Source organism: Alternaria infectoria (genome assembly GCF_024043175.1).
Source record: "Alternaria infectoria strain BMP 0036 chromosome Unknown scaffold_6, whole genome shotgun sequence".
Taxonomy (NCBI): Eukaryota; Fungi; Ascomycota; class Dothideomycetes; order Pleosporales; family Pleosporaceae; genus Alternaria; species Alternaria infectoria.
In genome coordinates, this window is record NW_026250695.1 from 330,273 (window position 1) to 358,179 (window position 27,907).

Consider the following 27,907-nt stretch of genomic DNA (forward strand, 5'->3'; position numbering starts at 1 on the left):
GGTACCGGAAGTCGTCATAGTTCTGGAAAAACAGCTGCAAACCTCCAAGGCATGACCTAGCGTGTAGACCGCCGAAACCCTTCCTAAGCGCCCGGTCCTGGCCACACACTACTCAATCTCCTCCTTCTTCCCGTCATTGCACTTCCTGGACTCACACTACGAGTACCCATGGCATTCGCTGCGAAACTGTTTTCGAGGATAGCGTCTTCAAGGTCATCCTCCTCTTCGATTCTATGCACTACGTCCTCCGGTGGCTCCTCTTCAAACACGGCCTGCAAATCAGCGTGCGGACTCAATTGCTTCCAGCTCCTCCAGAAACCGATGTCTTGCAGCCATGTTGTGCGTTTGGAGGGTCCAGGGCCGTTGATGCTGAGGTGGCGACGGGGCTTCCACAGATACCTACGCTCATAGTAGTTGATGGCGAGGAGAATAGGGAAGTTCGAGATACGTATTGCTGAGACGTTGATCTTATGGAACCAGCGGGGCGAAAGTATGAACTTGAGAGGGAGTAGAATGATGAACGCCAATAGGTTGAGAGGCGGGCGGTAGGCGAATAGCGAATCGGACTTGACACCTTCAAAAGTGAGCACGGCGCGGCGGAATTGGATTTCGGCCGTCGCATCTGCTGCGATCTTGCTGAACGTATTGGACAGAATCGAGACAAGGACTGTCAAGAATAGCGTGTTACCCAGGAAAGCATAGATCACCATTAGGGTAGGGCCGAGAATCTCATGGAACCCAGGAGCTTCATCGATGCCTTGGCCATCCAGACCGAACCAAATCCAGAGCATCCATTTGGAGATAGTGATGGAGTTTGGTGAGTCTTCGTAGCCGACTTCGGGGTTGCTGATGCTCAGCCATTTGAGCGCCAAGAGGAAGCCGCCAAAGCACCATACAGCGATCAGACTCAGTGCCGTGAACTCCTTGACCATCGCCCTCAGAGCAATGAACAGCATGTTCTCGGGCATAAGGTTGAATGCGATACGTGGGAACAATATTGGGGACGCGACAGCAAGAACGTCAAGGGCCTGTCTACCCGTTTCGTCTTGATTCGTTATCCACCCATGGCACCGCATGCCGAGATAGATGAGAAATATGCCGGCGAATGTGACGTCCAGGAAAGCCCAGAGTTCTTGTGTGTGTACCTCCCAACCGTGCTCAAGGCATGATATGAGTTCGTCTAGTACCCAGCCGCTGCCGTAGAGTAAAAATGTGATCTCGGCAATAGTCAGGTAGTGATCTTGTCGCATGGTCATACACCAGCAGTAGAGTGCGAGCAGTATGAAGAACTGTACAACTTCGATAATGTTGCGGGTTCTCGGTACCATGAGGCGATACTGGTTGAGTGTCGGTGCCTTACGTGGATCGTAAAGCGATATGGGCTTATACTTGTAGTGATCCGGTATGATATCCATGTAGACGGTTGGAGTATATACGATTCGTCCCCGGTAGATAGCGTCAATCACCTTTTGGCTTGCGGAGCCAGCTAGTAGGACCTTACTTTCGGAGACGATAGCCACTTCCAGCGCCGTCAATTTACCCTCATTGTCACCCTGGCCCTGGTACTCTGATATGTGTCGCGGTGGACAACGCTCTTCAGGCGCGCCTTGGAACGGCTGGAACGGAGCGACCATAATCTGTGCTAAGAGTAATAGGCCAGCTTTGCCCGTAGACTCTTCGTCGTGACGTCGCAGCACCTTCATGGCGACCAGCTCGCAAAGGTTGGCACGTGTCAAATCGACAGTTTGATGATGTTGCTGGAATTGCTGTTCTCGGAGAAACTGCATGCGATTGACGAGTAGACAGTACACGATGGATATGTCGTCTTCATCGTAAAGACGGTCAACCAGTGGCTTTACAATGAGAACGTTCATACGAGGCTCTCGCAGCTGATCTACTGTGTACGGATCTTCGATGACAGCCAAGACGAGACGTCGTATCCTAGAACATAGTCAACATCCGCGGTGCGACTCACATCAACTGCGTTGACCTACCTGTGGATATTGAAATATGTCCTTGTGTTGTTGTTTAAACCAGGCGTACTGGCTGTCCTAGGGATCATAGGCTCACCCTGTCCGTTGAAGCACCCATCAGATCCAGCGTAGTCCTCCTCGGGGAGTAAAGTCTCCTGCTCCTCCCTGTTCTTTGCCGATCGTAATGCATCGCTCAGCGTCCTCTGCGTCTCCATCATATGAGGGCGCTTCAGGTACTTTCTAAATTCGATGTGTTTTGATGGCTTCCGCTGAGGCGAAGGCCGACGCTTAGGTGAGACCTCCTCACCACCATTGCTGGAGGGTGCAACAGCACTGTCATTACTGTCGTGGCTTTTGGTGGGATTCGGATTGAACGGTGGCCGGGTGAACGTGCCGTAGGCAGGACTGCCGCTTCTGTTCCAGTCTGGGTTTGATGTTGGGCCTGACATATGAGACTTAAGTAATAGCGGCAGTGAGGTTTCCACAGGCTGCACAAAGTAGAGCGGGTCCTTCCGGGGGTTGCGGCAGCGCGACAGAAGTAGATAAGCCTCACGTCTGAAGCGTGACTGGCGGAGAGTGCTGCCGTCTGTCGAACTTCAATGCGCTTCGCGCGTCGCGACAAATGGATTCAAAGTCGCTCAATGTTTTCGGGCAGGTAATCTCGTCACGATTGAGGGTTTTGCGTGGCTGCCGATAAGGTGAGAAAAGAAAGCATGGCGCTGCGCCGGTTGAAGGGTCCGCAAGTGAAGTTTCACGCTAACGTGATCGGGCGAGATCTCCCTGATCAGCCGCGACGTCACCCACTGACAACATCGCGAAGCTGTCGGTTATCGCAGCGTGCGTGTACAGCCATCATCAACATCTTTCAACTATCATTTTAGGGCCCTTGCCTCACTTTCACGAAAGGCGTGACCTCGCCCGAATGGGAAATGGAGAGCTGCCACATCGCCTTCATGCACGTGAGCTACGCTGCGCACGAGAAGCTTCCATATCGACCCGGCGAGCTACATTCCAACGATTCAGCTATACGACCAATGAGGAGGGGAACGACAGAAATGAGGCGATCTTTATGTTTGCTATAGGGCAACTGGAGCACGTAGCTTGCTACCCAGGTATCGTGGGAAAGAGGCACGGACGCTAGTCAATTGCACGTTGGAGCAGTGTCTTTGAGTATGCATATCTGGCTACATGCTGTACCTCTGTTGACCGCTACATCCATTTCTCGACCCAAGCTGTCAGTCTCAAGACCCCATGATACCCACCTCTGGTCTGCTGAGGTTCCTCAATCGGACCGACATGCTTCTGCGGCAATTACATCGACGTCCTGCGCCGTCCAAGACCCTTCCTACCGTGCCTAGTCGTCTTGTCAGCTATCTATTCTTTCTGTGAGCCTCACAAGTACTTACCGTGTAGAGTTCCTGGCGGAGTAGGTTGCGGTCTGGGTGAGCTGCTGGGGGAAGATGTAGTTCCGCGGGTCGGCAGTTCTGGAAGGGCCATGCGCAAGGCTACGACGCCTCGAATGGCCCAATGAGACGTTGGCCATGAAGTCCTTGTGGAAGTTCCGGTGGGGGATATACCACTTGATGTTGGCGAAGTCAACGTAGCAGTCTGCTAGGAAATAGCGCAAGGGGTCCCAAGCCAGAGTGTAGTAGTAGACATGGTTGATCACGTCAGATCCAGGGTGGTATCGAAAGCCATTCGGCCAGATAAAGTGGAAGTTGTCTACAATGGCTCGAAAGACGATCTGGGCGGAGGTAGAGTCTTCCATTTCCACGGAGAAGAGGTAAAGACTGCTCAAAGTGATGTAGCGAAGCCTAGCGACGGCGTCCATGGTCTGGTCGCCAGCAGTCGGAAACTGTCGTCGGGGAGGCTTGTTGTCGCGAAGGAGGACGATGTAGTCCCTGATGAGACCTGGCGGCCGGCTTCTCATGTCCACCTTGTCCTCGCGGATCGTCTTGCACTGCTGGGCAATCTTTGCTGAGCGTTCGAAAACGATATCTCGACATAGTTTTGCTTGTGCGACATCTCCACTGTTTGGCAGGCGGTGGAGGAAAGTGACCATAGCAGGTGGCCTGTTGGATGTGTTAGATGAAGACGAAGAATTTGATAGTGGGGCTTTTACTCTCTCAACGCATCCTGCGCCTTGAGGAATTCTAAGAGGAGTTGCTTGTCGGCCATGGCGAAGGAGACACTTGTTTGGTCCTGTTTGATCGAAAGGGTTCTGTGTGCGATCAAGGAGGACGGGCGGAATATCTTGGGAATAACTTCAAACTCGTTTGCTTGGTTTAGTCACGTTGTGGCGCACGGAACCTTTTCTTTCCCTTTCTTCCAGTACGTCATTCGCTACAATTACGCTCTTTCAGTAATCACCGCGCTCCAGGTGCTGCGAGCTACAGGGTCGATGTGCTGTAATTCGTCGTCTCTATTAGCGGCGAGCGGCTTGAGTACATGTTCACTTGGCAGTTTCCAAGTCACGACGGTACCTAGGATACATGCGCAAAACGAAACGAGGAAAAAAATCATAGACTGCAACGTATGAGTCTGAGTCTAGTACCCGTGTGCGGGAACCTCACCAGATGATATTTTCGCTTTACTGATAGAGTACTGCTATATCCTTCCTTTCCGTATCCAGCGAAGTTCTAGATCGCAATCGTAGTCTCCGGAATGATCTTCGTCTCAGAGGCCTGAGTATAAGATTACCAGTGAGTGTGATATTCCCATAACAGCACCTTCGGTCACAATTCATCGACCGGGTCCTCAACGTAGTATACCGCTATGAAGTTATCAAAGTTCCTTAGCTGAGCGTGATTCCATATCCAGTAATGCGTTCCATCTGGGGAGACGTCATTGACCCAGCCCGCATTTTGACTTGCGATGTAATTTACCGCCCTTCGATTCGCTTCGTTTATCGCTGTGTCAAGATCGTTGCAGACACATTCCGTAAACGTACTTTGATGTATCAAGGCATGCTGGTCGATGCATCGTATGCCGGTGAAACCCAGAGTAAAGTGGTACGGGGGTATGCGGCGACACACAACCCATTTCTGTACCGCCGGTTCGGGCAATGGTTGCACTGCGAGAGGCATGGAGTGACCATTCGTCAATAAAGTAGGTGCAGACATGGAGCGACCATTCGTCAATAAAGTAGGTGCAGACATGGAGCGACCATTTGTCAATGAAGTAGGTGAAGACATGGAGAAGACCACTTAGCGGAAATCAGATGGGAAAGTCGAGCGATGGGTACACATTGTGCAGGAGGATTAAGAGCGCCACTGATAAAGCCCAATAAGTTTGATGAGAGTCACGAGAGACAATAGTGTGACGTAAATCACCTGTTCGTAGACCGACAAACATACCTACTTACGCGCCGCATCACTCTCACGTAAAGACTGATCTACTCAACGTATATCTAGAATCTTCTACGAGCACCTTCATTGCCGCAAAAGAGGGCTTGTGCCCCTAAGGAATCTTCTTACTGTACGCCGAGTGATCACATCCTAAGTATACATCGTCTTGGGTGATCGTCGCTGCTTATCGCGGTATAAAACACGTCGGCCCATAAGAATGTCTCGAGATCATCTCTCCACTGCCCAAACCAAAGACGCAATCACCCATAGCCACACTTTTCATGCTCTTCGTGAACGCGAGATACCAAGTCGGCCACGAGCAAGACATCAGATTGAGCAAAGCAGATGTGGCTCACACAGGACGCGAATGCAAGCCTACCCACCTTTGCCGCGCTGATGTTGTTATCTATTGCGACTTTGGCCTAAGGAATTCACAGGACTACCCAATTTTCAAGGACTGTGCTTAATTCTTTGGTCAGTCCGAGGAGATTCTGCGGGTTGTGCAGAGTGTGGAGTCCTCTGGTCTGAAGATGAAGAAAGACCATACCTTGGTAATATTGTGCAGCCCTGGCCTAATCGCGTCCAGCCTAAAACAGCCAAACACGAGCCCGACATCCTTTGTGCTAGCAGTTTGAACGATAAGGAGCGGTACATGAAGTTGAAGGACGCAATGTAATATGGGCGAAGTAAACGCGAGTACAAATGTTCGACTCGCAGATGGAAGGGTCGCCTGACGTGTGATGCTGAATGTGGAGTCTGAGCAGCGCAGTCTGAGACATCGTGGCTATTCAGATGGCTTGGGAGCTGATAGAGACTTCATATTGAAGTCCTCGGGGATGATGCGGCGACTGCGAGCGATTAGGTAGTCTGATCAGGAGTAGAAAGGGGTAGCCACGTGCATTGAGGCCCACGCTCCAGTCGGTATATCGCTTCCTGACCTCGGGAGAGATGTCCATGTTGGAGTAGATGACGCCCGATATTTTGAGGCATGTCAGTATGACATGAACCCTTCGGGTAGTGCCTCGGCATCACCTGATTACGCGATGCCTCGCGAACACGGTCGTTTGTACACCGACAATACCATTATCCCACTTGAGACAATAGCGCCTACACGGAGCTTCTCTCCGCTTCTAAATCGCGCCATTCTGCTCAAATCTCGTCGTCTGTACAACCATCGTAACCTATATTTCCAGCCGCGCAGCCAATGAGAGCCCCAGATTCTCCTTCATGGTACTCTCAGTCACCTGGAGAGGGCGCACCTGCCGGAAATAGAGATGTGACTGTTTGCAATCGTAGGTGCCTGACAGGCACCTATCCGTATTGAGGCAAGCGGACCAAAAGGACCATCGCAGCGGGAGATAGACCAGATATCCGGGTCACTCTCAATCGATCCTCAGCCTCGTCTCTCCACTTTGACCAAGCTCTTGATACCTCACTGCTTCGCTGAGCCTCATCGTTTTGCTGAACCTCTTCGCTGAACCTCTTTTCTTTGCTAATACCTTTCGCGATGGCCACTAACACTTTCAAAGACTACTACGCGGACCTCGGTCTCCAGCTTGGCGCTTCCACTGATGCCATCAAGAAGGCATTCCGTGAACTCGCTAAGACGCATCACCCCGACAAGTCCGGTGTAGCAGATGCCGATGTCTTCCGCCGCGTTCGTGAGGCTTTCGAGCAGCTCACCAACACCGAGTACCGCACCGAATACGACCGCACCTACATGCGTAACAAGTACCAGACTGGCGCTCCCACTGAGCAGACGAACCATGATGCCGGTAACGAGAACTTCGGTGGCAAAGGCCCCGCCAACTACGAGGCTGGTGGAGCATACAAGTCCGGTAGAGCAAGCCCGCCGCCTCAGAAGCCGTTCCGCAAGCCATATGAGGCAAGCTGGCAGTACTACTTGGGCAAGGAGTATACCGCATGGCAGGAGAGAGACGCCGCCTACCGCATGAGGCACCCTGAGGCCTATGAGAGGTATGTGGCCCATCATCTCCAAACTTGATCTTTGCTAATATTGTTTTCAGTCCGTTCGAAGGCGGGCCTCCAACTCCCAAGCCTGGCGCGAAGGCACATGGCATGGTCGTGCAGATGTCTCACCCCTGCAGCCAACAGACGTGCATCTACAAGAGCACGGCATGGCGTCTTCAAGTTGGCGGAGATGACTATTGTGTCTTCTGCATGGCCGTTCACACCGGCGGCATGAGATGTCCTGGTTGTGAGGCCTTGGCCTGCAAGGCGTGTGTGGAGAAGATTCGCGCGCTGGAGCGAAGCCCCTTCGAGGGTATGAGATCCAAGGCCCAGTACTGCTCCTCTGGTGGTTGAACAAGAGGTAGAATTGTGAGAGGCATGGTGGAAGATGTTCAAGGATGGTTGAATAGGCTCCAAATTACCAAGGAATAGATATTCATGTACCAATGTGCACTCCCAAGCTTCTCTTCATCGTGAATACCGACCTCAGTTTACACCCACAGATACCCAGAGCACGTTCGCGAGAACATCTTACATGAAAGAAAACTGAACAGGTTTGCCGCCTACATTAATGTAGAAACGTGCAAAGTGGGTGACCTAACGTTAATGTAGGCTCCAGGGTGTTGGATGTTTTCTTTGAATGAGGTGTGAAGATGGACGTATCCACGATGGGGTGCCGTCATATCTGAAACCAGCCCCCTTGGTTTCACGCGGCAGCTGCTCGCGAAGCCGCGGTCGGTTGTTCCTGCCGCCCCTGACGGCGCATTGACCCCGCACAAACCAAGACCTTGCATCATTGACGCGCCCAGCCGTCCCACATTTTAGAAACGCCGTGGTGTGTCACTCCACTTATTGACGCGCAAGCCCCCCAAGCCTATCGTCAGCCCGTACCGGGAGGGGACCTCCATGTATGACGCCCGGCGCTGTGCTGCTCCGCGGTCCATGATTGGGATCAGCTTGGCCGAGTGCACAAAGCGGCTATTCTATTCGGGACACCATCAAGTTAGCATACCGTGTTCGTATCTCCTTGTCCTAACAACGTGAGCAGTGGCACGGGACAAGGACACTAATTCATTCTATACTAATCCCTTCGATTCACTGGGCCATTTCAGAGCTAGTGCTGTTTACAACATCTTGACGAATCGAGACCTTGACCTTCTACATTCCTTTGTGTTTTGCTGGACATACACTCATCCACAACCGACCGTCGCCCTTCGCTCATTTCAACAATACAAGTCCACATTCAACATGGACCTTTATCGAGCTACATTCGCTGGATCGCTAGTGCTCAATGCACTTGCTTTCTACCAGTCGCACCGCTCACGCAAGGCGGCCGTCGTAGAGACTGCGACTACGGAAAAGAAAGACGAGCATCAACATGTAGAGCCGGATCTAGAGGGCTTGAGCAAGCTGAAGAAGCGCTTCTTCCCTATTTATTTGCTCGTCAATGCCGCGGACTGGCTCCAAGGGCCGTACATATATCCTATTTACAAGGGTATGTTGGACGAACTACTGTTCTACAGACTGACCGCTAACGGATATGTAGATGAGAAAGGACTCTCGGAAGAAACAGTCGCATTCCTATTCCTTACTGGGTTCATCGCCGCCGGCATCTCCGCATCTTTCGTAGGCGCACTCGCAGACCGATATGGGCGCAAGACAGCATGCTTGGGTTACTGCGCCCTTTACTCTCTGTCCTGCGCCACTCTCCTTACCAACAACATCTACGTTCTCTTCTTCGGTCGCATCCTCGGCGGTGTTTGCGGTACCGTCCTTTGGAGCGTCTTCGAAAGCTGGCTAGTTGCTGAGTTCAACCATCTCATGCTGCCCGATGGTGAACCGCACCTCAGCGCGATATTCAGCACGATGACCACGTCCAACACATGTGTAGCCATTGGTGCGGGTATCTTCGCTGAGTGGGCAGTCAGGATGGCAGGCACCGCAAAGGCGCCGTTCATGGCCTCCATTGCGTGCTTGAGCCTGTCCTTCCTTGCCATCTCGAACTTCTGGGGAGAGAACTACGGTTCAAGCAGTCGGAGAGCATCAGAGACTGAGGGGCTGCTCCAGCAGGAAGAGGCCACCCCAGCTCCTCCAGCTACTTCTGCTCTCCGGACTATTCTACGTGGTACGTTGAAGCCTCGTTACCTGAGATTGCTTTATTAATTGACATTTAGATCGCAACATCATGATGCTTGCGTTGGTCTCAGGATTCTTCGAAGGATCTCTGTTCCTATTTATCTTCTTCAAGTTTCCGGCGCTGAAGCTCAGTCACAAGTTGGCGGGCTCAACAGATGGTGAGCAGCCTTCTATCCACTCTATGCAAGCACAACCAGGCTAACACCAACCAGAACTGCCATTTGGTCTCATCTTCGCCATCTTGATGTGTTCGATGATGTTTGGTTCGCTCCTTTACAAACATCTCTCCACATCTGCCTCACCTGTGCCAGCACAAAAGATGCTGACAGGCATCCTCGCAGTCTCATCCGCCTGCTTCTTTGTTCCTGGGCATTTCCGGGACGAGCGCGTCACGCTATGGTGCTTCTGCATATTTGAGCTGTGCTGCGGAGTTTACTACCCCGCAATGGGCTCTTTGAAGAGCAAGCTCGTCGAGGACGGCTCAAGGGCCAGCATTTACGGCATTCTTCGCATTCCGCTCAACGTTTTCGTTGTGCTTGCTTTGAGCACTACGAAAGAAGGTAAGCATCGCCGCTTTGTGTGGGACAAGAGGCCTAAAACTAACAATGAGTCCAGGCGAAGCGCATCGCGACACCGTATTTACCACGTGCAGCGTGCTCTTGGTGGCGGCTGCCATCGTCGTTCACAAGACCCTCACATGATCTCATTACAGTTTCCACTTTCCTTTTCTGTCCCCCTGCATGGCACTAAAACTAAACATAACCTCGGGAGTACGCATCCATCATCAGAAAGCCTCGCGCGAACCGGAGCAACATCCAAGATAGTCGCATCGCGAAATAGCGATTTACATGTATTATACCCACAATTCCATTGATAGATACCATTGATCCTATGACATCATGCTTGCGACGCGTCTGGAGTGTGCGTCTTGAAACGCGTGCGCCGTGCCTCAGCTGCAGGAGCAGCAAGACAAAGACACGGACGAAACAACCGCCCATGTTGATCAATCGACCCACATCTGCCCCGCCGCCTCATCGTCCGCCGTGCGGCTAGTCATCCTCCCCGTCGTCCACTAGTCGCAGTGGTATCCTGACTGGTGCGAAGATAGCGGCGTGCGGCTTGAGCGGGGTTTCGTAACATCTAGCCCGTACGGGTCTTGGATGTTCTTGTTCGATCAATGCTAAATCTGTAACGGGGGTCTACCTGATGTTTGGTTGTGATAAGCGCTCGGCAGATGTACACGTAACACTGTTGGCCTTTCCGCTGTTCTTGTTTCGCGTATCCTTGGCATATCTAAAGGACCGATGTCCACCATGCCGCCAGACTAGGAGTCAAGTTGTCTGGGGCCTACTTGTCGTGTATCTTCAAACCCTTGGCTTCACTATTGTCTCCTCCTTCTTTCACTCTTCTTTCTCTCTTTGTGTACGCTTGACGCGATTGTTACCTCCACCGATTCAACTCGGAGGTCACACATCACGGTCGTTCCTTCGACTCAACTCTGCCCACCAATCCCACGTCACTCTTTTCCACCTGCAAAGATGTTCAGGTCTTTCGGTGGTAGGTTCAACTTCTTCGTTGTCCTTTGAACACGTGCTAACACAACGTACAGCCCGCATATTCGCTGGAATATTCGTCGTCGTTTTCCTAATCGTCATTTTTCATAATGAAGAATCCGCTGGCACGGCACTACTTCCTTACCTCCCCGTCCTCCCATCAACAGGGTCCTCGCAACCCTCCTCCATCCTGCAAGCATGGATAAAAGACCGATCAGCGCTCTCGGAAAAGTCGTGGAAGAAGAGCGTTGAGCTCCGAGACCAGATGGCCAAGTCGCATCCGGACAACCCGAAGATTCCATTCTTCCCAATGGACTTCCTCAAATACCCCTTCACAATCTGGGACTTCTTCCCACCAACATGGACATGCCCCCACGACATCCAGCGCGTCGGCAGACTCGGTGACGGAGGAAAATGGGTATGCGGAATGAACATCTACGAGAGTCTCCCCGCACCCAAGTCCGCTTCCGCTACCATCGGATCGCAAGAACCCCTCGTGGACGCGCAAGATGGCCTGGTCATGTACAGTTTCGGTATCAACGGCGAGTCCTCCTTCGAAGCTGAGATGCTCGAGCGCGTCCCCAGCGCCCGCATCTGGGGCTACGACTTCTCAGTCGACTCATGGGGCCCCCAAATCGCCGAGAAGCATCGCCACCGCACCTTCTTCAAGAAGGTCGGCCTAGGCAAAGAGGACAAGCATGAATCCGACCCGCCATTCTGGACCCTACCCGCCTTGATGAAGCAGAACAACCACACCTACATCGATATCCTGAAAATTGATATCGAAGGCAGCGAGTACGACGCGCTAGACACGATGATGAATGCTTTCGACAACATGAAGACCGCATCTGGAAAATCTGTCCTGCCCATCGGCCAGGTCATGATCGAACTGCATCTCGGCGACGGCATCAATCTCGATAACGCGGGCGGCGGTGGCAGCATAGACTTTGGCCGCTTCAGGTCATGGTGGGAAAGGCTCGAGCGCATGGGTATGCGACCCGTGTGGATGGAGATCAACCTATTTGCTGTTACCCTGGGTAAGAGCAAGGCGAACCCGAGATGTACGGAGTACGTCTGGGTCAATGCCAAAGATCAGCGAAGTGTTCTTTGGAATGTATAAATAGCATCTGCTTCGGCAGCAGGATGAGCGGCGTTTGGAGCTTGACTCCGGCATCATAGATATCACGTTCAGCCAATTCATCCTCATTATTTTCTTTGACGATACGTGTTCTTAATTGCGGCGTAGGTTGCTTGTGATGTGGTTGTACATTCCTTGAAAACGCCGAGCTGTCGAACTGCCGTGCCCGCGGGCGACGCTGATGTCAGATGGAGACTTGTCTGAATGCGATCTAGCGTTTGGCTCTCCCAGCCGCGCCGCTCTCCCAGTGCCACTTCAACATCTTTCCATTGCGAACAATCCCCAAGACAAACAAAGACACATGTCATTATGCGAACACAAGTCCGCTCCGCCCCATGCAAGACTTCCAAGCCCTAGCAAGCCTTGTCGCAAGCCTCCCACCAGCGCCTCACATCCAGCGCCCACCATGCCCGGGCAGCTAACGTTTCGGCGCCGAACGCCGTGCGCGTTACAAAACCCAGCCTCGCAATCAACCCGAGATCCTAAGCATTTGACCCGAGTAATGCTATGCAACCGGTGTTGTTAATATTGTGGTTCTGCGGATCCGCTGACGATGCGGTTGAAAGCTACCCTCCTGCGGAAATTGGATGATCGCAATCAAGAGAGGGGTGTTGATACCGCGGTTGGAACTAAGCCGCGATTAGACTTCCCCATGGGGCCGCATCTTGAGCCGTCGCCGCCTTGTCGAGATCAAGATCTAATATCCGAGGAGAGACCGGCGGTAAGCCCTAGACATGGAGGCTGGGAAGTGTCGAACTCCCTGCGCATTTCACCACATGAGCTCCGCTGAGTTGAGGGTGCATGGATGTCTATTACTGATGCGCAATCTGGACCTTGACGACTCGTCTGAAACCACGCCTATCTGCGCGTCGTGTGTCTGAAGCGGCGCCAAGCGCCGAGACATTGACAACCTACCGCTTCTAGAAGTCTGACTGCCCGGGGAGAAGAAGGAGGTTCGCATCATTGAATTGTGAAGACTGTGCAAAGACGGCGTTCCAAACGATCTTCAAACATGAGGATATATCTTCGTTCGAAGAGATAGTTATCGAGGCTTTCGCGAAGACAACACCAGAGTAGACCGCTTTTGTTCGAAGCGGGCCGGGCCGAACGCCGTTGGGAAGGGAACATGCGTGCTACAGAGACAAGGCACACTGAGGCCTATAACCTGAGGTGAACCAGATGTGTCACCTTCCTCATGTGTAAGTCACGAATGCAAAGGCCGCCCACAAGTACGCCGCGTCCCCATGAAGCACAAGAGGAAGTGCAAGCACATTTTGTGCGTATAGGTATATTGAGACCTAATCTCCATTCTCGTGATCATGACCCGTACCTACTCACCACTACCTAGTCCACTCCCGAAAATCTTGTCTATCCTGGTAGCTCTTTCCCATACCACCTCTCCCCTTCCGTCTTCTCCACCCTTCTTCTTGAAATACAGTATGCGATGCTGAGGTATGAACTCCTCATCCGTCTGCTCCGTCTTCCATTTCTCCAGACCAGTTTCCTTCGCGCCCAAAAAGCGGTCTTCATATCCGATAATGTAATCGCTCGGATCAAGACTCGGGTCCCAGCGAAGACGGTTGAGAACATCGGATGCAGGACGTAGTTTTGTTCTCGACAAAGGTGCTGAGGTGGGCTTGGGGCGCTGTGGTATGGTACGCTGAGGCTTGGTCTCATCGGCGTCTTCAAGGTCTTCGTCGATATCTTCTTCGTCGTCCGAGTCGGAATCTATGTCCATCGCGTAGACACCCCATTCTCGATCGTCCAGTCGCAAACCTTTGACCTCGCTAGATCTTACTAGCGAAGCATCGATCCATGAAGTGCTTGCGTCGAAGTTCTTTTCGTCGGTTCGCAGCTGCGTCAAAAAACGGTCCAGTACCTTTTCCAGAGCTTGCTTGGCGACTTGCTTGTCGTCCGCGTTATGTGCTGAGACGGCTTTCTCGGATTTCGAGATGCCGATCAGGTAACAGCCTTGGTACTCTTTGCCTTCGCCCACGTCGAAAGAACTGCTGTCGACGAAGCGAGCTGGCCAGATTTGTACTTCCGACTTGGGTATGGCTTTGTGGATGTCTATCAGGATTAGTAAATGATTGCGCGATAGATCTCTGGAAGAAGCGGCCTACCTATGACGAGCGAGATGCACCGAGACTCAACCCAACCGACTAGGCTCTTGCCCTTCGCCAATGTACGACCCCAAAACTGGATGTCGACCTTGACGAAGTTGTTGTAGTTGCGGAGGAACTCTGCAGCTCCATGAGGGAGTTGCGACTCTGGTTCTGGAGCAGATGGTGCGCCGAAGAACGCCTCCCATGTCATTCCCGGCTCGCAAAGCTGCTTCTCGGCGGTCTTGAATGCCTTGACGAGCAGCTGCAGGCCGGGAACCGTAGCCGTATGAGCGATATTCGAGTTGGGTGCGTGGTAACCCAACACCACCATCGGCTCTCTTGCGCTGCGATAATAACGTGGCCTCTTCTTGTGGAAGATGGCATCGTAGACTATATCGTTTGTCCAATCAAACTGAGCGTAGTGATGGAAGAAACTCGCAATGATATCCGCAGCCGTAACTGGGCCGGTATCATGCCCAAGTCTTTTGCAGACCCATGAGAGCATGAGCGTGATGTGTACGCCTCCAAGGAACCCGAACTTCGCACTATACATGCCGCGCTGGACAGCCCATAGCTTGATGGAACGATAAGCTAGGCGGAATGCAGATAGTGAAGGCAGTGTACGTTGAATGTATAGCAAATCGCGGTAAGGCTTGAGCTTGCGGAGTGAGAGAATAGAAAGGTTGAAGATGGGATCGGATGCCGGGATGTTCCGGAACTCATGCCACCTAGTTGCTGAATGTTAGCGCTGCTATATCGCAATGATTTCATGAGACTCACCTCTCAATGACCTGGGGCGCAGGACAATACTGCAGATCCATGAATATGCCGTTGACGGACAGTTCGAGCATGGTGCCGGTGCTGGCCTCAACCTTCCGCAAGATCCTGACACCTTTGACTTCTGCTTTGACAAGTCGTTGTCGAGCGAGCCGGAAGAAGGTCTTAGAGCTAATGGTGCCGATACAAAGGCAGTCGATGTCCGAGTCTGCAGTCCATACACCCAGGGCGTACGAGCCAACTGGCACTATAACCAATGGTATCTCAGGTTGCGCTGGATCTCCATCGTCTGATGTACCCAGTAGTATGTGCTGGAGGCTTGCAAGTGCGTCGCGCCGATTGCTCGCTTGATCTTCGTTCGGGAACATGCCGTGGATCTCGAGCACTGAAACGAGGCTCGTGGTCTCTGCCAAAGTTTCGTCCACTCGCTTATGTTCCACGGCAGGCTGATTTGAGATGGCTGCTTCATTTCCGGTGCTCGCTACTGCTTCGTTTACTCTAATCTTCGCTCTCACTCCATAGTGGTCACTGGCTGCGACCTGTGCACCGTCGATCATCTCCGGAACGCCGAAATGGTTGAAGCGTTCTATGCGAAGTGAACCCTGCGACCGAAATAGTATCCTATCGTAACGCTGTGGCCGATCGTGAGAAGTCGTAGTCGTTCCTGCGGCAAGTCGGTTGTTCTGGGGATCGAATGTCGCACCCTCTTCGCCCTCGAACAAATCACCAGATCCAGTTGTACTCGTTTCGTCCAATCCTTCAACACGGGCGACAGACCAGGCATCAGAGAGCCCAGCTTCCCGAATCTCGGCCTCAACTGTTGCTAACAGGGATACGGTCTCGCTGGATATGGACTGGTCCTTGACGGAGGTCTCAATGGTGTAAGTCGACGTGACTAGGTTAAAATCTCCTGCGATGACCCATGGCTCGCTTTCGTAGTGCCGTTCTAGGTATCGTGTCAGAGTTCCCATCTGAGCTTTCTTAGTAGCGACTGAGCCATCAGTAAGACCAGCAGTCAAATGAACTCCAGCGACGACTAAGCTCCCCAAGCCCCTAGTGCTAGATGCCGTAACGCCTCTCAATCGCGCAACGAGAGCACTCTTGTGTTTGTGATGGAAGGGTACCGAATGCCAGCTAAAAGGATAGCGGCTCAGAATGACGACGTTCCGTAGACTGGGGAGAGGACCTAGATCGTTTTGGCAAGGCGGGCCATGCGAAACAAATGGGTATATGTGTGCAATGTCCTGACGAGTGAAGAGGAGATAGTCAAGAAAGTCGTCGGAGACCTCTTGCAGTACTAATACGTCGGCCTTCGCTTGTTCGGATAGGATGGTGTCCACAATCAACGGGTCGCGGTCATGGTCCGGCGGATACTCGGTGTCTACCAAGACGTTGTAACTCGAGACAGTAATTTCCTTCACTTCAGCCTCGTTCTGGCTCTCGCATGTGTGCGGCGACCATCTGGATTCTTTGGGGTCGAAGCAGAGAGCTGGTTGGTCGCGCACCTCGTAATCCTCAAGTAAAGATTCTTGCTGAGTCTCATCACCATCCAGTCGGGGTGCAGCCGGATTCGAGGTGGACAGTTTCACCCAGTAGTCTGGAATGTGAGGTCTCCAAACATCGCCTGGACCCCCAATATCGATAGTTCCATACAACCGCATGTAATCAGTTGACAGCGCGCCAGTCGTTCTCTCACGACTAAGGATAGCGAGCGTGCCGACGCGGAAGTGTATGTTTGGTAATCTTTGAGCCTTGCGTAGGAGGTATGACTGCGAGAGTAGAGGATTACCCTGTGTTTGACCGATGGTGAGGTGGGGAGTAAATCGAGAAGGACCTTGGCCTAATGCTTGCAGTACAGTCGAACGCAGCGAAACGAGAGGCGAGTCTTCCTCACCACGGTCATCGGTACCAAGAAATACGGTGAAGTTGTTCTTTTGCACGAAACCACCGGCTTGAACCAGTTCTACATCGATGGGTGTCTCTTGGGTTAAATGCTGTGCCAAGTACCCTTGAATTTGCTCCTGTGCTTTTGGAAGCTGCTCTGGTGCAACGAAAGGGTACACGAGGTTGATGTGAGGTGGCCACTAAAAGGTTCAAAACCCCAGTCAATGTGTGCTTTCTCTGAATCCAGAACGGGTTTCACTCACCTTCCCATAGGCCTTGTCGTAAAGTTCCCGTAGCTGATCTACGTGACCGCATTGAGAAGCGGGTGGGATGATGCACAACGCTGTATCGTATGAAGTCGTTGATATCCGCGCTGGAGGAGAAGTATAGTCGGTAGCCGCCATGTCTAAAAGCAGAACGAGATGCAGAGAAGACGATTGAAAGGGGTATGTGGAGTGCGTCAGAAAGGACTCTGATGTCTAATAGTTCTGATCTCTCTTAAGTGTACAGCGATCTTTATGTCTTGTACAAGAGACACGCTCAAACACTTGCCTCCACTCCGTGAATCAGCATGCTTCCCAATCAGGCGATACATATGACTCCGGGGGCTGTTGAGCCTCATGCAGGAGGCGCAGGCAGAGTGAGCAAAAGTGAGTCATTCGCGCTAACCAAAAGCAAGCGGTCTCTGGCTTCAGGGCTGGGTGCGATGTTGCGAGAACGCGTGCAGTCGAACCTGTAATGCGATGGTATGTGTAACAGCATTGAGCGCACCGCAATGTGACTCAAACAAAGTCGGGCCTGTTCTCATGCAATGGCGAGTTGATGGCTGTGTGGGAGAGCTCCCATCGGCCCGAGGCTCAAGTGGGGTCAACCGCGCTGCGCCTCAGGGCTGCGGTACCTACCTGCGCAGGCATCGCGAACAACCCATCCAACCTTCACTCCCACAACCTTGTTGCGGCCTCTACCAGGAAGCAGCTATGGTCGGCTTTCTAGATCTACCGAGCGAAATGGTCTTCAACATCATCGACCTTGTGCTCTCGTCACCTACTGTTTTACCGAAGAATGGCACGCGTCATCGGCCCAGCTATCCAACTGGCATACGCAATCTTTGCTGTGTACCGAGCCTGGATTATTTGAAGGATTCAGGAGTTTCAAACCTTCTACTAACCAGTCAACGAATGTATCGCGAGACCAAAGAATATCTCTCAAAAGCGCCGCGGAACTTCGAGGTCGATATCGCAGTTATTGACGACCACTGGTTCTGGCCGACACGGCGCGTTATTCCAGTGCGCGAGCTTGAAGGAACCATCGAGAGATTAGACGTCAACATAATCCCGTGCTGTACCACGGATGGACGGCATCTGCAGACGGACTGGGATCTCGAAGGCCGGCATCCAGCTGACTTGTCCACTTTGTGGCTGCTTCTTGCCGGAGGACTGTCGTTCCCGTTGGCTCGCTTCTTACTCGATGATAGTCCGAAAAGACATCGATCACAAGTTTTCCGGGGTTTGGAAACATGGGTCGACCCACTCTTGGACGAGCACTTAGATGATGGCCGGAACATACCTGTTACTCGGATTGATACTGTGACTATCAATATTGATACGTGGAGGTATGGAAACGGCAACAAAGAGATCGGTCTTGCAGAAATACCTTTCCGCAAGATTGAAGGTCTGGCACATCTGGACTTTAAGGAGCTGTACCCAATGGACTTCGCAAAGTCAGAAATCTACCTTCGCGAATTGATCAGATACATCGATGAGCGACTGTATGGTACGGGGAAAGTAGCGAAAAAGATCGGAAAGATGCAATTTTACCTTGATGGGAAGTTATCAAGAGAATTGAATACAGTGGTATGACACAACGGCCAAGCTGTACCGCAAGGCGACGCTATGTGGAACTCACAACCCCTCCTGAACGCAAACACCAGCAATGCCCAGCCAATCAGATCAACCCAACTAGCTTATCTTCGACGTCGTGGTTACGGCCTCTTCACCCGACACATAACTATTACTCGGCATACAAAGCCGCGTTGAGGTGGCGCAAATTGCGTATAGAACACTCCATTCAAGGCAAGAGCTGGGCATCTACCTCCACGGAGTATATTCGAAAAAGCTAATAAGGCTACATTGCCTCGACGTTTCACAAAATCGTGTTTCTGAAGCATAGTAGACTTTACCGTACCTGTTCAGTTTATTCCTCATATGACGTGGAAACTGCCTTCACTGCATCCATTCGAATGTCAATTCAGAGCCAGAGAAATTGAGGAGGGGATCGTGGAGGTCTTGGGAAGAGTTGGATCTGAAGTCACCAACGACGAACATGACAAGACGATGGAACTAGGATGCATACCAAATGTTTGACGGTATCAGGCGCAAGGCTTCACTCGCCATCGGGACAGCACCAAATAGTGCAGTGCTGGCATTTGGATCCGAACGCGAGTAGCGCTCAACAAGTTTGGCAGGGCGAGCATGCAGCAGTTCGTCGCACAACCGCTTCTGGACGCATTGCGTATGGATCAAGGAGCGTATTCTGTTCACCCTATGCTCTCGCAATCTGGTTTTCGTGAGATAATCGGTTAACGGAACCTTAGCTTGCCTATAGCTTGAAGCCACAGAAACAAGCTTCACCGCGATCGCCTCTAAAAAGCAAGCGCCCGCGAATGTGGCTCGTCATTCTCCGATGATCAGCTCAGGAATCGAGCGATTCGGCAGCCACGACGTATATGCCATTGGAGATCTACGAGGCTGTGACGCGCATGGAACTGGTTTCCCATGCATGGGATTTCCAAATCACGTTCAGGAAAAAGCATAGGGATTTTCAGTGACGTACTTGCCTGCAACAGGTTAGCACCGCGTTAGCAGTGTCACGTGCGTTGATTCTCAGCCACCAATCACGCCTGTATCGTGGCTTGTCGTTCAAAGCTATCCAATCTCATGATGCGCCGAGAAAGCGCAAAGGCAACATGGCACTGCCGTGCATCAAGCCTAAGCAAAATCTCCGCGGTTCCAGGTTTAATTTGGATGCGGGGGGGTGGTACCGAAGCTGACGGTGACGGTGAGTGACGACCGTGTCAAACGGGCAAGAGGGGCCTGGTCTTTGTGTCACATCGCTGTCACCCCATCCTCAGAGCTATAAGATAGTACATCTTCGCGCTGCCCTCATCTTCAGCATTCAGCAGAATTCACCAATCCATCAATACCATCCACGTCGACACCCAGCATATCAACATGGTGCACGCCCAGAAGCCCATTGACGGTCCGGTCGACTACCCAGTCACCGACAAGCGCGAGCAAACAGGTCTTCTCACGCGTCAGTAACTACCCATGAACTGGATGTGAGACGAATACTGACTGCGTACACCCATCTTTAGGCTTCGTGCCGGACAAGCTCAAGAACACTTCCTTCTACCGTTGGTTCTTACGTTTCACACGCCTCCTACAATTCATCAGCTCTGTGGTCTCACTCGGCATCTTTTCTCAACGCTTATATAAGGTGTATCGCCTTGTCAACAGCGTCAAGACCTATCGCGGCGTCAACGGCAGCTATGGTGCAGTTGAGGGCATTCTTGCCGCCGCCGTGCTGTATACCTTGATCACGATCCTACTTTCTTGCATCAAGAAGTCAGCGAACCCCGGCGGTCGAGTACTCCGATGGGTCTGGGTACTTCTCGACCTTGCATTTGTTGGAGCATTCATCGCAGTGGCTGTGCTTACGCGACCGAACGGAGGTCTTGCTGGTGCTCGTCACTGCTACAGCCCGGAGCGTATTGCTAACGGCAATACTGGTGTTGTTACTGGCGCGACTGCGAGCCGTGATGACAGCTGTAACCTGCCGTGGGGAACCTTCATTTTGGCAATTATCAGCACGTATCTTCTCCGCTGCCCAAATCCCTGAATTATCTGCTAACTGGCTACCAGACTCCTCCATGCCATCACCGCCTCCTTCCACGAGATTAGGGACCACCGCCGAAAGGCCAGGCTCGAACAAGAGAAGGCCGTTCAGCCACACACCGAGGCCGCCGCTGATGGCGTCCGCTACTAGATTCTCAAACCGCTCGATGTTCCGTTAGAAAACAGGGCATGGGAGGTTGTGAAGCACGAAGGTGTGTCGCACACATACCTACCATCCAAGCCCTACGAAGAACACACACGTATACCCATAGTGCATCAGCCCAGCCCTTGATGCATTATATTTTCTCACGACTTTTCACTTTAGCGAATGGCGCAACTGGGCCGGAGTTTCTGTAGTCATTGAGCGAAATAATTCTGCGTTCAACCAATGCAACACCTACCGTATATTCTACTCGAAAATTTCTATCAGATCGTGATGCCAATTCTGAAGTAACAAGGCTGGTGACGCTATCCATCTCGGTGACCTGCGCACCGGCCTAGAAATCGCTCAACACAGTCTTCTCAAACTCCTCCGCATACTCTTTTGCTGGGGTGATCGCTCCAAGCCAATACCCGCCCCTAGCATCCTTACCAACACACATGCCAATGCCCCCTGAGCTTTTACCCCAACCGTCCACCCGTCTATCGTGGCCGTTAACACTGATATACATAGGCTTTCCTCTGGTCGGCCTACTAGTCAACCCACCCTCATCACCATCATCAGAAACGACAGCAGCGCTGAAATCTGTATCAAACAACGTTGCCTTTGCCCAATTTGAGAACACGTAGGCTGCCGGCCCCATCTGCGGATCCGACGGAGGCGTAAGATTTTGCTGTCCGTTGCGGCTGGCACACTGCGAAGCTTCCACCGCCTCTCTATTCGCCTGCTCAACAAGATCTTTGCGAATACGAGCCGCAACGTGACCCAACGGCATACCGACAAACTGCTGTACACTGAACGCGGAAATGATTCCACCTGTGCAGTTTGCAACATATGCTTTTCCTTTTGGAATCAAGACCTCGTATTTGGTTGACGAGGTAGATAATACGTCTCGCATGCCCAAGACATTGAGTATTATGACGGGTCGAGCAGGGGGTGAGTTGAGCAGAGATGTGTCGGAGGAAACGAGATGGCGGATTAACCATGCTGAGAAGATGTCGCCGTCCGAGAGGAAGGGCTTTGGTGCGGAAGACGTTGAGGTATTGTAGGTTATTTGTGAGGCGTCGAGAGATTCAAGATTGTGCATTGCTTCAATTCGCAAGCGAGCCATGTAGGCCGCGGGCATATAAAGCATACGGCCGTTCTGCGTTGTCGTCGGTCCAAAGAACCGAGAGTAGAGGTATGCGAGCGTCGTTCTGGGGTCTAGCAAGCTTGGAAGCCAGGTCTTGAAGTTTGAAATTACCTTCCAGATCTGAGATTGCGCTTTCTCTTGCACCTGCGCATTCTTGGCACTCATACCCTCTGCATCCTGGTTGTCCTCATCGGGAGAAGCTCCAAGCCGCATCAATGGGTCGAAATCGTAACCCCAGAACTCCGGTACATCTTCGTCTCTTCCTTCCAACACTGCCGTCCAGGCTCTTAGTAGAGTTTGTCGTCCCATCGCATCAAGAAGCGTATGTAGCCAAGTCAGGGTGACCAGTGTCGCATCCTTGAAGCTCGCTACATGTAAGCCTAACTGCGCTTCGTCTGAAAAGATCCAGTCATCAAGGACTGAAGTGTTGCCCTTCGCACTTATAACCCCACGTAGCGACTCTAGAACGCCGAAGACCTGGACACTGTCGTTACGCTCGTTTGCAGTAGGAATTTGGCAACCAAGAGGATGGTCCTTCAATTTGCTGTCGAAAGTCTCATGGGTGAAGTTGACTGGCGGGCGCTCTTTGGTATACTGTGCTGGTATGTGGTATTCAAGTTTATCGTTGCTGGTGTTGAGCCGCAGTCTCGCTCCCAACTTCCTCCAACCCGGTTTCTCCAGCAACCTCCATAATGCTTCGACAAGCTTCCGCTCATCAAGAACATCGTCAAAACACATGGTGAATTCGACTGAAACGTTTCTGTTTTGATGCGTGTCGTCGCGGCTGTGGAGGGGTATGATGGTATCCGTGGGTATGCGAGGAGGAGCGACTCGCTGCCCAGTGAAGTAGTTCGATAGGAAGGACATGTTTAAGAAAGCGAAAGCTATCACTGGGTGCCTCACAGAAGAAAGAGAAGGTGATTCACCGATATCGTATCAATTTTGGTGCGGGCAGATACTTCAAATATATGTCTTGCGTCTAAGCGACGCGAAACCAAATGCATGTGCCACAAGCGATACTTGGGTACGCCCGGGCGTTATCTCACGTGAGAGGTATCGGATAGTCAATTGCCCAGGGCTTGTAGACCTTACATCCGCACTGATGTGTACCTACTAGCAGTAGGGGTGCCAATCATATGTGCCTTGGTGTAGTAAAGGGCTTGGATTAAGTAGCCTACCGGTTAGTTTCGCATTAAGGCTGACTATACGCCAAGCCTCGCATACCGGTCAGCGGGATCTCGGGAGAGTCTAATCCCCGAATTGCCGGCAAGTAGAAATATACGAAGATACGAAGGTCGTGGCGGATTAAAAAAGTCCGAGAGTTTCCACGAACCGCCTCACTGTGCGACAGTCGCCCTCGCATGCAACCTTATGGTAACTTGGGACTGAGATAGATATGCAACATAGAGTGAATGAAGATGTCGTTTATCATCGTAATTTCATAAGTGCCGTCGATAAGGAAATGTCAATTACCAGGCCCAGTGAAATTCCCAATGAACACAACCAAGATCGCACAGTAGGCTGCAGACGCCGCGAAAAGTTCATGCCTCGCCGCCTTGGTCAGCAGACTCATCGCAGCACTGAATAGTAATGTGAATACTATCAACACACCAACTGCGTTGAATGTATCTCGCTTGTTAATGTCCACTTGACTCTGCGTGGAAGTCTTGCCTGATGGGTCGGTCTCAATATGGGCGGCAGTGTTCGTCAACTGGTACATGGTGATGACTGGTACCACGAGGAGACAGAATATAATGAAGGTGATGAGGATGTTGACCAGTTTGTCGACACGAGAGCTGCTGTAGTAGGAGATGTCGGCATCGCTAGTCTTCTTTTGCGCTTCTGGGGTTCGGAAGTATCGCTGTGCATCATGTTAGAAACATGACTCTTCAAGTTGGAAGATCGTCTCCATGTACCTGTAGCGGGGGGTTCTCTGTGTTGAAGACTTTCTGAAGGAAGCGGTCTGTTTGCCCTATCATCGTCTCTACGCCACCATCGAAACTCGCCCACTCACGACCATTATGGATGGTGACTATGTCTTCTTTTGTGCGAATAGAGTCAAGTACATCATCCATGAGCGGCTTCTTCTTGAAGCAGTAGCGTCGCACACTGCGGTAGTTGCGATCTGAGGGCCTTTGGAAAGACTGGAGCTCTCTTGCCTTTATGAGCACCTCATCTGCGTGTCAATTAGCTAATGACTCACGAGTAGGACTCTCTTGATTACTGCTGACGTATACATACCGTATTCGATCAGTTTAGCTTTGATCTCGCGAAGTATGACTCGACGGCTGCGATCAGCTCCTTCGCCGGTAGGCTGCTGTATGTCGTAGTCCCTGGACTTCAGACGACGAGAATCCACTTCATCATCCACTTCATCAATGTCATCAAGTTCTCTTTCCAAACAGGTGATCTCATCCTGCAAATCGAGCAGCACACGTGAATGCAGGTAGCTGAAACTGCGATATAATGCAAAATTTGTGTCGCTAGCTTGGAATGCTGCAAGCCTTGGGAAGCCGTTAGGCGTATCTTCCACTACGTTATATCAGTGACAAGCCATATGGAGACTCTTGAATATACTCACGTGTCCGAGTGTTGGTCTCAGTCACGAAGAGAGGTTCTGGCTCGGAGCGAAATGAACCTGTCATGCGATGTAAAACCCCAGGCCGCTTCTTGTCATTCGCTGAAGAAATGTCAGTTTTGCTCATATGGATGCCAATCATAGCCCTAGATTGTAATCACGTAATGCATACGAGCTGGCTGACCGGTGTGAGCCATTGCGCTTCAGCTGATGCCGAGCATCGACCATGTTTGGCGCTGGGGGCCAAAATAGTGGCATGGAGTGACCTACAAGGCTGTGCACTTTCAATGTCAACGTCGACATCACCAGAGGTCGTTGGCATTGGGGCCGAGGTAGGGTGGCAGTCACTATTCTCGTCCGCTACTTCGATGTAGGCGTCACCTCTTAGGGTTGTGTCGGTACCCGTTGGAGACACTGGCGATTGAGGTGTCTTCTCATCGGTAAACGTATCCCCGGTCATGGTACGAAGAGGGGTCATGGCGAGGCAAGAGACAAGCGAGACAAGCGTGACAGCGACGAACGAACAGACGAAGAGAAGGCAAGCAAGATATTTCGCACAATCGAATATCACTCAAGCGAGCATTAAAAGTGAGTTGTGGCTAAGAGATTGTGGCAACAGAAGGGTGTAAGTAGTATTGAATAGCGGGAACAAGAAAGATGATGGTTGCATGTGTAAGACTCAGCCCCAACGCCTCACTCACAATTGGCTGCGCGCGTCACAAATTCAGCTGCCTGGTGGCATTCCGGTGAGCTCAGCCTCAGGCAGTGTAGCACTGTTCAGGCGCCGGCCCTGAGATCCCTTTCGCGTGTCCAGCTGCCATCCACTTTTTGTGTGTAAAAGTCCTCAAGCTGATACTCGATCCAGCCATGAGGGCTGCTCCTGCGCGCGTAGATCGTATAGGCAGATCTGGTTTGAGCACCACCAGGTGCTGATGCCCTCTTGCGCACTCTGTCGCCCTTGTTGAAGCGCGCATCCGCCTGGCTCTTTGTTAGAGAAGGGTGTTGTGTTCATAAAAAGAACGGACATACTAGATCCGCGTTTGTGATGGGTGCAACCCCGGACTTGGTCAGAGGAGTTGGGTTTTCGGGTGTAGAGTTCAAATTTTGATCCTGTGCCTGCGTATCAGCCCTGCGTTGCTGCAATGACGGGGCGCGACTCACCTCCACAGCCTGAACAGGTTGATGTTCGAGCATGTCGGTTGCCATGATTACTGGAAGTCTGTGAAGCGAGGTAGGATAGATAGCCTTGTAGGTGATGCCCTTGGGAAGGAGCAGGCTGTCTTCTGTTATAGAGAGGTCTATTGCTGGCCTCCGTAAACCATGTACTTGCAGCAGCCCCAGGCAACACAGGTTCGTGACCGGTATTGATGATAGTCGGGACCCTTTGGGTTTGCACAGCCGCAGCTTGGAATGTTTGCTTAGGTGCATGCAGCGATGCGGCACCCATGCGCCATGGCCCCCTCTACAGGTGTCCTACCGCTGAGCAAGCCGTCATCGTGAACGGCCATTTACCGAAAGAGGCTATGGCACGGGACGGAACGCTCAGTTCTTAGTAAGACGAGCGTTGGGGGTGCATGGTGGAGGCACTGCCTTTGGCCCCCAACGGTGGTGGTGTGATTGCGCGGTGCGCTAATTGGCCAAGGCCAGCTGCATCTGCTATCTCCGCACTCTTCAAGCCGTGGTGCATGCACCCAATATGGGGGCTGAAGGTTACTCCAAGGCTACGAACTCCATCCTTCAAAATGGCGGGCACCTGCGAACTCTCTCAGCCTCGTACCTTGGAGGCTTTTCCACCCAATGGCTCCTATTCCAGACTCCACGATGCGCGTCGCGAACGCAGCAACGACGACCGAGATAGCCCCTCCTCGCAACGCAAACCCCCTCCCCGACAAAGTCATCAATGCCGACATACGCATACGCTCGATTGAAGACGAGCTTCAGCGCAGCGGACAGACTCCCCCAACCCAGGAGACTCTCGTAGAGAGCACGCCCACCAAGGAACATGGCGACGCGAGTACAGAGTCACAGAAGAACTGGTGGGCCGAGGCCATTGCAGAAAACATGGATCTGGCAGACGGCTACACCAAAGTCGCAGTGCTGTTGATCAAGTGGGAGGACGGTCTCGACGAGCTCATGACTGGTGACGAGGTATGCCAAGGGGAAACGCGTCGCGTCCGGACTGACTGACAATTCCAAAGGCCAGAGAACTCGCAACCCTCTTCAGCGAACGCTTTCACTACCAAACCAAGACGGTCGAATTGAATGTACGAGAGAAGCCGCAGCACCAGCTCAATATGCACGTCAGTCAGTTCATCTGCGAGCATGACGGAACACAAAGTCTGCTTATTGTATACTATACTGGGCACGGCGTCTATCAAAAGTCGACCAAAACTTTGCAGCTCACGGTCACTCAAAACCCAGATGAGGAAAAAGGCCTTAGCAAGATAGGCCATGCGAGTTGGAACATGGCAGAGGAGCAGCTCCGTCAGCCAAGCGTCGAGGCCGACGTACTAACTATATTGGACACTTGCTACTCGAGCAATCTTGTCAAGTCTAGCCGGCAGGAAGAGAAGAAATTTGAGCTACTTAGCGCCTGTTATATCGACGAGACGACTGCCGCCCCCGGCCCCAATTCGTATACCCGTGCTTTCATCGACGCTGCCACATACTTCATCGACAAAGATCCCAAGCGTCCAATATCTACCTTCAGCCTAACACAGCGCATCAATGAAGACAAGAGGCGTATCGATACTCCTTCACACCTCTGGGGCCGTAACCGCATCCCTCAGCCAAACCAAGAGCACATCTTCTTGACGCCCCTCAGTCCTGCCAAAGCCGATGCTCTACACCAATACCGCCCCAGAGCCAATGGGTACTTGACCCTACGATTCGGTCTCCGCGACGCCTCGCTAAACCAAGCACAAATTGATTACATGGCCAAGCTCCTTACAAAGGCATGGAACAACAAGGATTCGATTGGCTTGAGGAGGATCGACTGCATAGAAATGAAGCCTGCTCCGCCACTTTCGCACTTCGAGCGCGTGACATCCGTGCTGCGTGTTAAAGCGCAGTGGAAGAGGGTCATTGCTAGGAACAAGGAGAGAAAGCAGTCGCAGAACGGCGGTGATGTGAACGGGTCGGTGAAGCGCACACGCGAGGACACAAACGAACTGCCAGATGCCAAGAGGCAGCACTTGGGACCAATACCCCCACCATCCCCAGCAGTATCGGATGCCTAGGGCGGCGTTTCACCAATTCAT

At 52.1% G+C, this 27,907-nt stretch overlaps 9 protein-coding genes across 9 annotated transcripts; 5 read left to right on the forward strand and 4 right to left on the reverse strand.

Moving 5' to 3' along the window:
* Positions 1-83: 83 nt before the first annotated feature.
* J4E92_004408 (uncharacterized protein) lies at positions 84-2,422 on the reverse strand (the record flags this gene model as incomplete). The annotated part of the gene is made up of 2 exons (XM_051495798.1): positions 84-1,941; positions 1,995-2,422. The coding sequence occupies 2 exons, from the start codon at positions 2,420-2,422 to the stop codon at positions 84-86; spliced, it is 2,286 nt and encodes a 761-aa protein (XP_051353638.1).
* A 953-nt stretch (positions 2,423-3,375) lies between these two features.
* Positions 3,376-4,151, reverse strand: J4E92_004409 (uncharacterized protein; the record flags this gene model as incomplete). The annotated part of the gene is made up of 2 exons (XM_051495799.1): positions 3,376-4,045; positions 4,096-4,151. The coding sequence occupies 2 exons, from the start codon at positions 4,149-4,151 to the stop codon at positions 3,376-3,378; spliced, it is 726 nt and encodes a 241-aa protein (XP_051353639.1).
* A 2,373-nt stretch (positions 4,152-6,524) lies between these two features.
* On the forward strand, positions 6,525-7,645 carry J4E92_004410 (uncharacterized protein; the record flags this gene model as incomplete). The annotated part of the gene is made up of 3 exons (XM_051495800.1): positions 6,525-6,612; positions 6,850-7,297; positions 7,348-7,645. 3 exons carry the CDS (start codon positions 6,525-6,527, stop codon positions 7,643-7,645), a joined length of 834 nt encoding a protein of 277 aa, XP_051353640.1.
* Positions 7,646-8,539: 894 nt separating this feature from the next.
* Positions 8,540-10,128, forward strand: J4E92_004411 (uncharacterized protein; the record flags this gene model as incomplete). Its single annotated transcript, XM_051495801.1, has 5 exons — positions 8,540-8,786; positions 8,838-9,416; positions 9,466-9,585; positions 9,640-9,987; positions 10,043-10,128. 5 exons carry the CDS (start codon positions 8,540-8,542, stop codon positions 10,126-10,128), a joined length of 1,380 nt encoding a protein of 459 aa, XP_051353641.1.
* An 837-nt stretch (positions 10,129-10,965) lies between these two features.
* J4E92_004412 (uncharacterized protein) lies at positions 10,966-12,100 on the forward strand (the record flags this gene model as incomplete). The annotated part of the gene is made up of 2 exons (XM_051495802.1): positions 10,966-10,984; positions 11,037-12,100. 2 exons carry the CDS (start codon positions 10,966-10,968, stop codon positions 12,098-12,100), a joined length of 1,083 nt encoding a protein of 360 aa, XP_051353642.1.
* Positions 12,101-13,448: 1,348 nt separating this feature from the next.
* Positions 13,449-17,288, reverse strand: J4E92_004413 (uncharacterized protein; the record flags this gene model as incomplete). Its single annotated transcript, XM_051495803.1, has 4 exons — positions 13,449-14,188; positions 14,242-14,951; positions 15,004-17,084; positions 17,148-17,288. 4 exons carry the CDS (start codon positions 17,286-17,288, stop codon positions 13,449-13,451), a joined length of 3,672 nt encoding a protein of 1,223 aa, XP_051353643.1.
* A 2,826-nt stretch (positions 17,289-20,114) lies between these two features.
* On the forward strand, positions 20,115-20,928 carry J4E92_004414 (uncharacterized protein; the record flags this gene model as incomplete). The annotated part of the gene is made up of 3 exons (XM_051495804.1): positions 20,115-20,196; positions 20,258-20,753; positions 20,805-20,928. The coding sequence occupies 3 exons, from the start codon at positions 20,115-20,117 to the stop codon at positions 20,926-20,928; spliced, it is 702 nt and encodes a 233-aa protein (XP_051353644.1).
* A 346-nt stretch (positions 20,929-21,274) lies between these two features.
* On the reverse strand, positions 21,275-24,875 carry J4E92_004415 (uncharacterized protein; the record flags this gene model as incomplete). The annotated part of the gene is made up of 5 exons (XM_051495805.1): positions 21,275-22,818; positions 23,543-23,930; positions 23,986-24,245; positions 24,311-24,525; positions 24,820-24,875. The coding sequence occupies 5 exons, from the start codon at positions 24,873-24,875 to the stop codon at positions 21,275-21,277; spliced, it is 2,463 nt and encodes an 820-aa protein (XP_051353645.1).
* A 1,593-nt stretch (positions 24,876-26,468) lies between these two features.
* J4E92_004416 (uncharacterized protein) lies at positions 26,469-27,886 on the forward strand (the record flags this gene model as incomplete). Its single annotated transcript, XM_051495806.1, has 2 exons — positions 26,469-26,795; positions 26,846-27,886. The coding sequence occupies 2 exons, from the start codon at positions 26,469-26,471 to the stop codon at positions 27,884-27,886; spliced, it is 1,368 nt and encodes a 455-aa protein (XP_051353646.1).
* Between the last annotated feature and the right edge of the window lie 21 nt (positions 27,887-27,907).